We start from the raw sequence: 14,502 nt of genomic DNA, 5'->3' as shown, positions 1-14,502 counted from the left end.
GTACAGGTGTTCCTAATAAAGTGGTCACTGAGGGTATATATACATGTATTTATACAGTATATATACACCGATCAGCCACAACATTAAAACCACCTGCCTAATATTGTTTAGGTCCCCCTTGTGCCGCCAAAACAGCGCCAACCCGAATCTCAGAATAGCATTCTGAGATTATATTCTTCTCACCACAATTGTACAGAACAGTTATCTGAGTTACTGTAGACTTTATCAGTTCGAACCAGTCTGGCCATTCTCTGTTGACCTCTCTCATCAACAAGGCATTTCCGTCCACAGAACTGCCACTCACTGGATGTTTTTTGTTTTGGCACCATTCTGAGTAAATTCTAGAGACTGTTGTGTGTGAAAATCCCAGGAGATCAGTAGTTACAGAAATACTCAAACCAGCCCATCTGGCACCAACCATGAGTCGCAACCAATGTTTGCTTTTATAGACGTTTTTTTTTTTGTCTTTGATTTCAATCACCCGTGACCCTTAATGTACATCAACAAGGACTGGACTATTATTCTTACAGTTCCACTTAAACATTGTATTATGTTGCGGTTCCCTATAAAGTTACCGTTTTATCACAAAGCCACACATCAAAATGTATAAAGTGTGTAACATCTCTCTCTGTCTCTCTCTGTTTCACAGGAGTAACTGTGTTAACGTCTTGGTGACGACGACACAGTTAATACCTGCACTTGCTAAGGTGTTGTTGTATAGTCTGGGCTCTGTCTTTCCGATTGAAAACATTTACAGCGCAACCAAAATAGGTGAGTTATAATTCAGGTGATAAAATAGACATAAAAGACTTTACATTGAGTTAACGGATGCTATTTCCACACTTTTTTTTGCAGTTGAGGGTAATGTACAGCAGAGAGTTCAATCTGACAGTGCGTGTGTGGAACATGCTTTGGCTCACATTGTAGCATTAAATCATAAATCAAAACAGATCAGGGTGACCTGGTCATGGCATTCTTCCTTTCTCATTAACTTTCGTTCACTCTCTCTCTGGTCATGTGGAGTTTATTCTGATTGGCTGATCAAAGCCGTATGCTGATCTCTCATTATTCCCTTGAGTCAAGTCAGTCTTGCGTTCCGCTCCTTTATAGACTTTTGGTCTTTGGGATCCTCCTTAGATCACAAAGGAAATGTATTTACCCCACTCTCTTCTCTGTGACAATTTCACACCCAGATGTCAGCTAGTGGTCAAAAGCAGTGCTAAGACACATAAAAGGAGTATTTATTAAATACTGTACATATATAACACTATACATATACTGTATGTATGATTCATTTAGCTCAACTGGTAGAGCATGGCACTAGCAAAACCAAGCTCATTTGATTCCCAAGCAAGTCATATTCTGACCAAAAAGAATACCTCGAATGCATTGCAAGTCACTTTGGATAAAAGCGTCCGCTTAATGCATAAATGTAAATATTTCATTTCTATAAGCTATTTTTGGCCTTAATGCATGTGCCCCTCCCCCATTCTCATTGACCCCCATGACTGATGAAGTTATTTTGGTAGTGCTTAGCGTTTGGCCCAGGTTTAGTTTTTTACCCAAAACACCATTGCTGTTTCTTTTTATATTGTTTTCTTTTCGTTTTATGCTACAATTATGCAAGTCGTAAAAATGTTTTATTGAAGAAGACTTTTTGATTCAAATCTACCTGTGTGACAAGTCCAACATGTTCCTTTGTCTCATTGACCCAAAGTACGATTCTGCACACACACTTCCACAAATCCCATGTTTGTTAAAGTTGTCATGGTTACAGCATGAACAAAATGTTTTGGAGGTCAGGGTTTGTGTCTGTGTGCAATTGAGTGATTGTCAGTTTGGATTTATGTCTTTTTGTCTGCAAATTAAATTTGAAAATTCTTTGTCCCTATTTTTCTCCATATTGAGCTCTTGCTCTATTCCTTCATCTGCCTCCCACTTTTTTCTCTCTATTTCTCCAGTTTTCTCTCTCCATGTGGTCATGTAATCTGTCTTTTTTTGAGTGTGTGCTTGTCAATGTGTGTTAATGGAATAGTTCACCCAAAAATAAAATTCTGACATCATTTACTTACCCTCATGTTGTTCCAAACTCATTTGACTTTTTTTTTTCAATGTAACACAAAAGGAGATGTTTTGAGGATTATACAGCTCACTCTTTTCTATTGAATTGGAAAAGGAATGTAAAAGCACCATAAAAGTATCAGAAAACTGGTCCATACGACTTGTTCACAATATTCCAAATCTTCTGAAGCCATACAATAGTTTAGGTGAGGAACAGACTAAATTTAAGTCGTATTTAGTTAGGGGGCATAATTTAAAGGGATCATGACATGCCTTTTTTATTGTTTTAATGTTCCTTGATGTTCACTTATAATATTAGTAAAGTTTTTTGCACAAAAAAAACAGCCATATATTTGTAAAACATGATCATTTTCCGCCCTCATTCTGACCCTCTTTTAGAAATGCTCGTTTTTGGTGCTGCTTCTCCTTTAAGACTTGATAGTAAACGCCCACTCTTATGATTGTCTCTCTGCTCTTGACTGACCTGTTCTCTCATTGCCATCTCACTGCTCACCACTACTGGGCGGGGCTACAGAAGTAACAAGGTAAATTAGGCTTTGATGTGTTGTTGTGGAGGCAGTCAGATGCAAATATATACCACAGTGTGACATCACAATGTGGAGGAAGTAGAGAACTAGTCATTTTGGCAGCTTGGTTTGAACAAATACTCTTTTTGCAGTGAGGAGGAAGTTTTAAGTTTTGAAACTTACAGTATGTTTTTATAGGACAATTAACTCTTATATGTGAAAAGATCAAGGCAAATTGAATTCCTCATGTCATGATCCCTTTTAAGGTCCGACAGGTTTGGAACAATATGAGGGCGATTAAATGATGAGAGAATTTTAATTTTCCTAGTTCATTAAAGTTTAAGTGTATGCCTTGTTTTCACAGGTAAAGAGAGCTGTTTTGAACGTATAGTATCCAGGTTTGGCACTAACATTACGTATGTTGTGATTGGTGATGGGCGCGATGAGGAGCATGCAGCCAGCCAGGTAAAATCTCACCTCCGACCCCCATCCTCTGACCTGTCACCTTGTTTATGTTGCAGGCAAAGAGAGTTGCTTTGAACGCATAATTCAGAGGTTTGGCAGGAAGGTAGTGTATGTTGTTATTGGGGATGGTGTAGAAGAGGAGCAGGCTGCTGCTAAGGTAACAACGCCCAGGTGAACCAGAAGCAGTGTGTGACTTCTCAGATTGGACTTCCTGGCTGTGTGTGCTGTAGAGCTTTAATTAGGGCTGAATTCCAAATGGCAGTTTTGCACCCTTAAAGGGCACTGCTGGAAGGGGACGCTACATGTAGGGTAGTTCCAAACAAAAGTGAGCAACTGAATGCCTTCACAAAGGGTTCTTCCGCAAGGTGCTTAGTGAGGTATACAGACAATGGTCATTTGAGGAAGTAATTTAGCCATTTGTGTCATTTTTAAACCTGAGGTAATATAAGATCACACCTGACATTTTAAAACCATTAATTGCTCTCATAAACCCAAAGATTATCAGAAGAAAATATTTCTGATATATTTACATAATTTCATTTTTGTTGTGTTATTACTTAAAGGTGTAGATCACCCAAAAATGAAAAAAAGTCTGAATTTACTTAGCTTCATGTCTTTTCAAATCTGTATGACTTTCTGTGTCAAACAAAAGTAGATATTTCGAAGATCACTCTTATTGCATTTACAATTATTTGGGACTGGAGCTTTCAAGCTTTAAAAAGGATGCAAAAGTGCTGTAAAAGTATCAAAAAAGCCATAAGCTAGTTTTTGGAGAGGAACAGATCAAAATTTTAGGCATTGCTAGTAACAGACCGAAATTTAAGATGTTAAGAAAGTCATACGGCAATGAAAAATATGGGGTTGTTCAAAACACATATGACTATCTTAACTTTCATAGAACACTAAAGGAGATGTTAGGCAAAATGACAGCCTCAGTCACTTTCACTGAATAGAAAAAAGATGCAGACTAAAATTTTTTATTACATTTTGTTCTGTGTAAGAAAGTCATAAGGGTTTGGAACAACATGCGGGTGAGTAAATAATGACATAAGTTTAAAAAAATTGGTTATACAGAGAGATATTTAACTTCGTGTAGGGTGCTCAAAATCTGTACATATGAGTAGATGCTCACTTTTGAATGGAATTTGCCCTAGATGTAACTGTTCGGCAGTGCCTTGTGTGCTTCATTTCCTTATCTGTAGTTTCAAATTGGATTTCAGTAGCAGTTGCTTTTCTTTGTTAATATGAGACCAGCTGCTTTTCCTTCTCAGATCCCAAATGATCTAGAACAGAGCTATTCAACTGAGGGTTCTCTAGGGTCTTTGCCAATATCACTTCCCATGTGCAGACTCTGTGAAATTCTAGTGCAAAAGTCTGCTATGATTTTCAGGGAATCACATTGGGCTGGTAGCCCAGATGAAGACTGCATTTAGTTTTGGTGTTTGTCTCAAGAGTATCAAGATCAACTCAGTCCAAGATTAGTTCAGACTCAATTAAACCTCCTGTAAAACATCTGCTGAGATGCAGCGCTTTAAGACCCAGTTGAATACCTTTGTCCTAGAAAACTATGGTGCATTTCTAAACAATACGTGTGATGACTCAGATCAAAATATCATGTATATTTTGCACAAAAAAAAAAAAAAGAACAAAAAAAAGTTGCAAGACAGTGCTATGTCTAAGGATTTTGAAAAGGATTTTTTTTTTTTTACTTTGGTTTTACCTTTCTTATGAAGAATGTAGCATGATTTTAAATCCTTTATAAACCCTATGTAGCTAATCATGGGCTAATTCACTGTGATGAATATCAGAGACTTATTAATCTTTCTCGGTGTCTGGTTGTTTGATTTCTTGCCACATTAGCAGGATTGCAGCAAACTAGTTTAGTGAACATTAAACTGATCAAGGCCAAAATATCAACAGAGTACAACACTCTGGTTCCAGAAGTAAAAATCCCATTCATTTTCTCCATAGAGGAATAGATTTTAAATGAGAGCTTGTAATCCATTAAAGACAGACCTACAGTATGCTCCGAGGTTTATAAATAATGACATATGCTTCTGTTGAAGTCATTAATCTCTGTTTTCAACTCCATGAAAAAAAATCTTGTTTAATAGCAGAATTCCTTGTGAAGAACTACATTATCCATGATCCTGAAGGGAAACGATCCACCAGTCAGAGAATCACAGCGAACAATGCCTGTCAAAAGAGCTGCAATGACCTCCCACTTCCATGACGTGCCGAGAAAGACCTTCGGTCTCCCTATGGTCTCAAACTACATATATATTTGCATGTATCTGAATATCTTGCAATAAAAATAAATATATTGTTTAAATACTTATAATACAACAACTTTATATCAATATATAGTTTTATCTTTCCCTTCGTTTTTAATTCCATTATGTCATTGCCTTGGTTTTGTTTTTTCATTTTTCAATTTTTTGCTTCAAATCAAAGTTTGTAATGTTGTGATTCACCTCGGAGCTGGTTGAATTGATTCATTGCTTAAAACTCTTTTATGAAGGATTTTATAAAATCCCTATGGAAAAATATGAATGGGAAAAAAACTTCCATAACCAAGACAGCTGAAAACGTGTGTGGGCACTGTTGCGCTTTAGTTGGCTCAAAGCAACCCATCCGTTATGAGTGAATTAACATGCACGGATGATTGTTGAAATGTTAAGCAAAGATACAGGATTCCGTATGACTTTTCAAGTGTTTCAAGCGTGCTCTTTTTCCAACATAGAACATGTGCATACTCACACATCACAATCTGTTTCTCCCCACAGCACAACATGCCCTTCTGGCGAATATCCAGCCACTCTGACCTGCTTGCCCTCCATCAAGCACTGGAATTTGAGTACCTGTAAAACTCGACACCTGTATTATAGGCCTTTTTTGTACAACTATTTAAGAACAAGAGTACACTGCAATCTGTTTTTACGTTGTTGATGTCTTTTGGATTATTTTTAAGAAAACTCTGGCTTTTGAGATAATTCTGCACTGTCTTAAAAAGACTAGGAAAAGGAAAACTGGGATTATAATGGTCAAACTAGGCTTGTGAAGAGCTTACTAAGGTCTTACATCAATTACACACTGCATTTCATGTCTGAACAAAGGGAAGTGGGGTATCCCTTTCGTTCACTCAAACAGAAAGCTACTTGTCACAATACATATTCTCATTCTTGTACAGGAAAATTTTCACTATCTATATACTTAATCTCTATTTCACCTCTACTTAAACAATTGAAGCTCCGTACTCTAAATAAGGAGAATTTAGGATAGACCCATAACTCATGTAAATTATTTTACAGTAACTAGATTAAACACTTAAGGACGCTGTTTTCAAATCGTATTGTGTTTTGTAAGTTTTTGGCAAAAAGTCTGTGTATAATTTGTAGTGTCTTATAAAATGTTTTGTGTCAGTTTTTATTTTGAGAATGTATGTAGATAAAAATGTAAACATCTGAGAAACTTGTTTTCTTGATTTCTCCATTTTCTAAATATTTTAACTTTGTCATAACTGGTTGACTGGTGCCTCTGGAAGTCAAGGAGATAACTTTCATTTTGCTTCGAGTTGGATTTGAGGTCTTGACAGATTGGAAACAAAGAGTTTAATTAAAAGCCATTAAATCCTCAACAGTGCACCATTACACATTAATATTTCATTTTAAAAAGTGACAACTACACACCAATATGGGCAAAACACTTCAATTTTAAGCATGCAAATCGTCAGTGCATATTTACAAAACTGAACTACAAGTCAAAAGTTTATTTCTGTGGTAAAAGCATGTCACAGACGCTGTAAGTACAACATCATTTACTGAGGGTTCCCATCCTTCTTGACCATCATATTTTCCAGTCATTTGATTTTTAAATATTAGTCTTTTTTTAATTACATATAGATTAGTCAGATTGAATGTTTCATTGAAAAGAACAGAATCAAAAGGAGGAGCTTGAGCAAGTTAGTTGATCGACAGGAGAACATTATCTAGCCAAATAAATATTTTAAAGTATATTCATTAGAAATTTCCATGACTTTTCCAGGCTTGAAAAACTTAAATTCCCTGATATTTGCAGGTTTTCCCATGATCATGGAAACCTGGTTTACAGAACCAGGAATTTTCAATCACACAGTGCTTTACAGTTTCTGGTGTAGGCAGTCATTTTAACTTGAGCTAAAAGGACAAAAAAAAAAAAAAAAAAAAATTTATTTGTAATAAAGCCAAATGTTGGTTTACGTCACAGGTATATTCACTAAATTATGTTGCATGAATCAAATAGCAACAACTTTCATTTGGTTTAAGAAATACTGACAAACATCTGGTTTCCAAAAAGATCTTTATTTGGTGCCTTATTTCTTAGATTTAAAGTACTCCTCGATGACATCCTTGGCCTGAGACTCTTTGCCGTAGTCCTGCAAATGGACACAAAAGAATACAATGTTTTAAGAAGTTTAACAAAATTCATTATTAAAACGCAGATGACAACTCTATCTCTTTACAATTCCATGCTGCAAAAATAACAAGAATCAAAAGACAAGTTGTTGCCCTTCCAGGGACCTCAGCAGCCACAATAGGGTCGTGAGGCTCGTGTTCACGCCCTCAATCTTGCTACGACATTAAAAACAGACACGGGGCACAGAGAGCCAGCATCTGGACTCGGCCTGGCTAAAACACCACAATCCCACCCATACCGAACTGCCAGTTTCAGCCAAACATTCAATTGTTTAGACCACCCTCACTGAAGCGTATACATTCCTTTTTAATAACGCCAATTGTAAAATGTAAGCTATTGGCTGCTTCACAGCAATCTATAAAATTTTAGGTTGAGGGAACAGAGTAAATTGAAAACACACTCTGGATTCAGACTTGCCCGACTCACCTTGATGACTACACAGCTGCAGCCCACAACCTTGCGAGGTTTGCCCTCTCTGTCTATTTTGCACAGACCAACCCACTCACCAAGCTTCTTGTTGTCATCAACCTATATGAATTCAACAGGCATGTTATTTCAAATCAGACTAATGAGCCCAAATAAACTAATGAAAAAAAAAAAAAAAACCCTTGTATCAAGATTTTTCCATTAATTTAATGGGTATTTAAAAAGGAAACTAAAACGGCAAAACAACCTGGACCCCAATGCCTGCAATAGGCATCATGACCACAGTTCAAACACTTGACATTCCATAACTTGTCCACTTTTTTTTAAGATTATACTGGATGAGAATCTTTTTAATCCTTTGAGACTGCACACCGAACAAATTCCAGCCAATTAAAGCTGAACTCAACTTGGCTAATTATTTATAATATATACAAAACTCAATTAATGGTGTATACATATTATTTGGTCATAAATATTACATTTTATTTGTAGATAAATAATATTAAATATGCACACGTATTTAACATACGGTATATAGATTATTATAAATCTGTTTAATATATATTTTAAATTGTATACACAAACATACACACACATTAATATTACATTGTTCGTAGATTGTAAAAATTTTATGTATCATTTATAACATGCATACAGATTTATATTATAGCTCTAATATTAACAAGTTACATTAAACATGAAATATGTAAAACTACAGATTGTGTTATTTTTATATACAGACATTAATATTATATTTTATTTGTAGATTACAAATTTATTATTTTTTAACATTTTTACATTTCTAGGCATGGAAACCAATTTTAAAAATTACTTAACCTGGAAATGTCTTCCAAGATCAAACATTGTAGCATTGCTCATAAATAAATAATAAAATAAAAATCACATTACTAGGCACACCTTGATGAGGTTGATCTGATGCTCGGCACAGAGAGCCTCCACCAGCTTGACGTACATGGGCTCATCACAGTTTGCTGCCAGGACACAAAGATGAGCCTGGCGCCTGCGGGGCACAAATGTAGAGATCACCATGAGCCTTCAATCTTCTACAACAGGCATGACTGGACACATCAACAGAATCTCAGACAGAAATTGGGTAACAAGTGGCAGTTGTCTTCAGAGACTTCAGTAGAGGGAGCCAAATTATCATCATAGATGCACAAAGTTAATTACAGGAATTCAACTTTTCTTACTTGTCGAGGGCCTTGGCAGCCTCACGGATACCGCGGGCCAGCCCGTCGTGGATGAGTGCGGTCTTCAGCACTTCAGGCAGAGCGGTGTTGACATCCATCACACCTCCGGCAGCAATGCTGTGAGACATGACAAAGGATGTTATTAGGGTGTAAAAGGGTTAGCTGTATGTGCACATGATCGAGAACCTCCGGCTTATCAGACTGCATGTCTCACTCATAATTAGAGTGAAGGGGTATCCGACTAAAGATTGAAAAATCATCATAGCCGAGGTTTAATACAAAACATGTGCAACATGTTCAGTGAACATTTGGGCAATGCAAACTTGCTCTTATAGTGTATTTGAATGACCAGACAAGACATCTGAGTGGACTTTTAAAAGTGAATGGGATATTAACAAGTGGTGTAATGATGCATTACGAGCTCTTCAACAGAGGTTCTGCATTAAATTATATCAGGCAGTGACTGAATGATCCATATTAGACAGTAGACGTTAATGCAACATCACCAAGCAGTATTTTGAGTTAACAATACAATCATGCTTACCCTTCCTCGGCCATTGTTGATTAGCGATGGATGAGAGGTTTAAATTTCTGAAATGGAGGCATAAAACGAGCAATATATTAATATCCATTCCTTCTGATGTAGTTTTGGTCATTTTAAAGGAACGATGTTGGATATTCTGAACAGATTCTGCCAGAGATTACAAAAACTCGCCCTACCTTCCCTCTGACTGCGAGTAAAGAGAACGTCATAGCGTCGACAACATTGTTTTAAGAGCAAAAGGACCCGAGGGTGTCTGTCTCACTGCCTGTATGCGCGGTTCTTCACTCTTTCGTCTTTTTGTGGTTTCAGTTGATTGTGTTCTTGTTTGAATTTGTATTTTATTATTTTCATTTTTATTTTTTCATTGGACGACGCTTTTTTAATGTATTTTTTAATTTATTTAGAACAATGCAAAAAGTACAAACAAGATATATATATAATATAGCAAAAAACATGTCAGGCGCTTACAGGGAAAATTACATGAAAAAGAAAAAAGAAAATAAATAAAAAAAAAAAGAAAAGAAAGAAAAAAATACATTAAATGAAAAAGTTAAGCATAGTAAACAGTTGTATAGTTCGTATTGCTTTCAAATTTCTACTTTTAGAGAGTTTCCAGATATGTTTTAATGTACATTTTAAATTGTTCAAATACAGGTATATTTCAATACATTTGACTTTATGTATATAATAACGAGCCATAATAATGATTAAATCACATATAAATACTAGATTTTTTTTCTTTATCAACTGAGAAACACTTTTACATCACATCACTTTCTTCAAAATGAACAACAATATTAGCTTCTTTTTGGCAATAATGTTCTACCTCTCTCCAAAAGACTTGTACCTTAGGACAATCCCAAAATAAATGATTAATAGTCTCAGGGGCACTTTTACAAAATGTACAATTATCTTCCACCCTAACTTTAAAGCGTTGTACCACAACTGTCTTGACTGGGTATACTCGATGTACAATCTTATATGAAATCTCCTTTAGTATTGGACGACGTGTTAAATTAACACTTCTCAGATCTCCATTTATTCAGGAGAGTGCAAACAATCTTCATCCACCACTAGGTGGCGCCGTCTATCCCTTAGTTCACAGTGGACTTAAAAGACTTACTAAAATGTATGAACTTCAATGGATTAGATAAGAAAATATCTAACCATCCGCAAACAAATGATGCAAGACCTTTTCTCAGAACTAACTTTACTTTTCTTAGCCATTTTTGCCATTTTCTTTAACCATCTGCTTTCAAGAGTATTGAAATTAGTTGTTATATGAGGTCTTGTGTGTGTGTGTGTGTGTGTGCGTGTGTGCATGTTTATACTACATTGTGGGGCCCAGCCAGTGGTCCCCACGAGGGAAATGGCTTAGTAAACATACTAAACACTGTTTTTTTGCAAATGTAAAAATGCAAAAAGGTTTCTGTGAGGGTTAGGTTTAGGGGTAGGGTTAGGGGATAGACATTATCATTAGATTTGTATAAAATGCATGGAAGTCTATGGAGAATCCCCACAATGATATGAAAACAAGTTTGTATGTGTGTGTGCGTGTGTGTGTGTGTGATTGTGTGTGTGGTACAGAGAATCTGCACTTGTGATAGACTGACAAGGAAGTGGGGCCGTCAGATGAACTATGTCAAAACTTGCTTACCTGGTCCTTGAGTTGGCTAAATACGCTGTTGTGTTACACATTCACACAACCTATTAAAACCCTGATCTACTTCAGTTGGCAATTTTAATTTCAACAAACTAGGATTTTTGAAGATGTATTACAGCAGTGCAAGTGGCTCCAGAGAGGTATGTGTCTGTATTTTACTTCTCATGTTTCTAGTAGCTGATATGACTTGCTGTTTGAAACTGGGTGATTTAAATTGGATGTCACGAGTCAAATGTTTGAATATATATACAATCATTGCTTTATGTATTGTTTGACCTGTTAGACAGTTCACTTCTTAAGTCAAGTTAATTCTGCAATGAATCATTTGTGAATCAAGTCAATGAATCAAATCCTTTGGATTATGTGAAGTCATGGGGGTGATTATGATTGTGTCTGAACAGTCATATTTAAGATTTAAGATAAAGATTTGAAGTAAATAAAAGTCCATAGTAAACACACTTCTAATTTCTTGCCAAATTTTAATGAGAAACCAAATATGTTTTTTGCTCCCAAAACATCCATATCTCAGGAATAGCGTTGAAAACACCATAGGCTCTGATGTAGAGTTTTTTATTTTTTATTTTTTATTTTTTTTCATGTCTTTATCTCATCCTCAAGCTGAAGCAACATCAGGCTGAGATTTTTCAGTTCCTGGATGCTAAGAAGATCAAGTACTGTGTGGTGGACATAACAGAAAGCACAGACAAGAAAGAGGAGATGCGGAAAAAATATATATACCAAAATATTATTTTAGCCTATTTTTTATTTATTTTATTTACGCATTTCAATTTCATGACAAAATTCCACCAAATTGAACTGTGTACTTTTTAATGAAATTAAATGAATTAAACTTAAAATAATTATTTATTTTTATTATTATTAATAATTAATTTTTTGTTAAAGATTACACAATTACATTTGATGGAATTTTGTCTGAATGGCTATTAGACATTTTTTTTTTCTTTCTAAATTATTTTATCATTACATACTAAACAGAGTTACCTATCCAAAAATTTTATTTTGCCAATATCTATGATGTTTACTTATATGAGTGGTAAATCATGGGGACACTAGGGGAGAATGAGCCAGCTACATTTATGAAGGAAACATAAATAAGTTAAAGCTATGATCTGTAATGAAGTCAAACAATGTGGAAATCTTCAAAACAAATACCTGTCAGTACACTTTATGGTTCTGGTGTGGCAGTGTGACTGCATTCAAAGAGGGTGTCAATGTTTATATTACAGTTGTGCTCAAAAGTTTGCATACCCTGGCAGAAATTGTGAAATTTTGGCATTGATTTTGAAAATATGACTGATCATGCAAAATCCTTTTATTTAAGGATAGTGATCATATGAAGCCATTTATTATCACATAGTTGTTTGGCTCCTTTTTAAATCATAATGGTAACAGAAATCACCCAAATGGCCCTGATCAAAAGTTTACATACACACAAAGTGACACACACAGGTTTAAATGGGAACTAAAGGTTAATTTCCCACACCTGTGGCTTTTTAAATTGCAATTAGTGTCTGTGTATAAATAGTCAATGAGTTTGTTAGCTCTCACGTGGATGCACTGAGCAGGCTAGATACTGAGCCATGGAGAGCAGAAAAGAACTGTCAAAAGACCTGTGTAACAAGGTATTGGAACTTTATAAAGATGGAAAAGGATATAAAAAGATATCCAAAGCCTTGAAAATGCCAGTCAGTACTGTTCAATCACTTATTAAGAAGTGGAAAATTCAGGGATCTCTTGATACCAAGCCAAGGTCAGGTAGACCAAGAAAGATTTCAGCCACAACTGCCAGAAGAATTGTTTGGGACACAAAGAAAAACCCACAGGTAACCTCAGGAGAAATACAGGCTGCTCTGGAAAAAGACAGCGTGGTTGTTTCAAGGAGCACAATATGACGATACTTGAACAAAAATGAGCTGCATGGTCGAGTTGCCAGAAAGAAGCCTTTACTGCGCCAGTGCCACAAAAAAGCCCGGTTACAATGTGCCCGACAGCACCTTGACACGCCTCACAGCTTCTGGCACACTGCAATTTGGAGTGACGAGACCAAAATAGAGCTTTAGGGTCACAACCATAAGTGCTATGTTTGGACAGGGGTCAACAAGGCCTATAGTGAAAAGAGTACCATCCCCACTGTGAAGTATGGTGGTGGCTCACTGATGTTTTGGGGGTGTGTGAGCTCTAAAGGCATGGGGAATCTTGTGAAAATTGATGGCAAGGTGAATGCAGCATGTTATCAGAAAATACTGGCAGACAATTTGCATTCTTCTGCACAAAAGCTGCGCATGGGACGCTCTTGGACTTTCCAGCACGACAATGACCCTAAGCACAAGGCCAAATTGACCCTCCAGTGGTTACAGCAGAAAAAGGTGAAGGTTCTGGAGTGGCCATCACAGCCTCCTGACCTTAATATCATCGAGCCACTCTGGGGAGGTCTCAAACGTGCGGCTCATGCAAGATGACCAAAGACTTTGCATGACCTGGAGGCATTTTGCCAAGACAAATGGGCAGCTATACCACCTGCAAGAATTTGGGGCCTCATAGACAACTATTACAAAAGACTGCACGCTGTCATTGATGCTAAAGGGGGCAATACTCAGTATTAAGAACTAAGGGTATGCAGACTTTTGAACAAGGGTCATTTCATTTTTTTCTTTGTTGCCATGTTTTGTTTTATGATTGTGCCATTCTGTTATAACCTACAGTTGAATATGAATCCCATAAGAAATAAAAGAAATGTGTTTTGCCTGCTCACTCATGTTTTCTTTAAAAATGGTACATATATTACCAATTCTCCAAGGGTATGCAAACTTTTGAGCACAACTGTATATGTTAATACTACTGTATATTTAAATTATTATTATTTTGTACAAACAGCACTTGAAATATAAAGATGTGCATATGAACACAGGAGACCAGTCAGGCTTGTTCAGTTACTTCAGAATTAAAACTCACCCTTTAAGACACTCCCAGTGGCTGGAACACAAAATACATTTCCACTGCTTAGAATGCTGGTTACTCATTACCTGTATGTTGTAGACAGACACATGAATAGATTATGTCTGATGCTTCTTAGTGTATCCCTTTCTTTACACAGATGTTTAGAAGAAAAATTTTAATTCAGTTTAATTT

At 36.2% G+C, this 14,502-nt stretch overlaps 2 protein-coding genes and 2 non-coding genes across 15 annotated transcripts in view; 1 reads left to right on the top strand and 3 right to left on the bottom strand.

Moving 5' to 3' along the window:
- LOC127418669 (eyes absent homolog 4-like) overlaps positions 1-6,524 on the top strand; it is a 41,465-nt gene extending 34,941 nt beyond the window's left edge. For 6 of the 12 annotated variants that reach the window (XM_051659366.1, XM_051659364.1, XM_051659363.1 and 3 more), the window contains 3 exons: positions 650-771; positions 3,110-3,224; positions 5,840-6,524. In XM_051659366.1, coding sequence (XP_051515326.1) covers positions 650-771; positions 3,110-3,224; positions 5,840-6,002 — 400 coding nt within the window. In that variant the 3' untranslated portion in view covers positions 6,003-6,524. Of the gene's footprint in view, positions 1-649; positions 772-2,952; positions 3,054-3,109; positions 3,225-5,839 lie in introns of all 12 variants that reach the window. The other 6 variants (XM_051659372.1, XM_051659371.1, XM_051659369.1 and 3 more) reach the window with 2 other exon arrangements.
- An 850-nt stretch (positions 6,525-7,374) lies between these two features.
- On the bottom strand, positions 7,375-9,924 carry LOC127418694 (40S ribosomal protein S12). The gene is made up of 6 exons (XM_051659407.1): positions 9,866-9,924; positions 9,690-9,736; positions 9,146-9,262; positions 8,853-8,955; positions 7,935-8,036; positions 7,375-7,467 (listed from the first exon to the last, which is right to left on the bottom strand). The coding sequence occupies exons 2-6, from the start codon at positions 9,701-9,703 to the stop codon at positions 7,405-7,407; spliced, it is 399 nt and encodes a 132-aa protein (XP_051515367.1). The 5' UTR covers positions 9,704-9,736; positions 9,866-9,924; the 3' UTR covers positions 7,375-7,404.
- LOC127419578 (small nucleolar RNA SNORD100) lies at positions 9,028-9,112 on the bottom strand. Its single transcript, XR_007893700.1, has one exon. It is a non-coding gene; the product is annotated as a small nucleolar RNA SNORD100 (small nucleolar RNA).
- On the bottom strand, positions 9,337-9,411 carry LOC127419574 (small nucleolar RNA SNORD101). Its single transcript, XR_007893696.1, has one exon. It is a non-coding gene; the product is annotated as a small nucleolar RNA SNORD101 (small nucleolar RNA).
- Positions 9,925-14,502: the final 4,578 nt, after the last annotated feature.

Source organism: Myxocyprinus asiaticus, chromosome 28, assembly GCF_019703515.2.
Source record: "Myxocyprinus asiaticus isolate MX2 ecotype Aquarium Trade chromosome 28, UBuf_Myxa_2, whole genome shotgun sequence".
In the NCBI taxonomy this organism is placed as follows: domain Eukaryota; kingdom Metazoa; phylum Chordata; class Actinopteri; order Cypriniformes; family Catostomidae; genus Myxocyprinus; species Myxocyprinus asiaticus.
The sequence above is the reverse complement of the archived record's forward strand: the minus strand, read 5'-3'. Positions and strand labels throughout refer to the sequence as shown.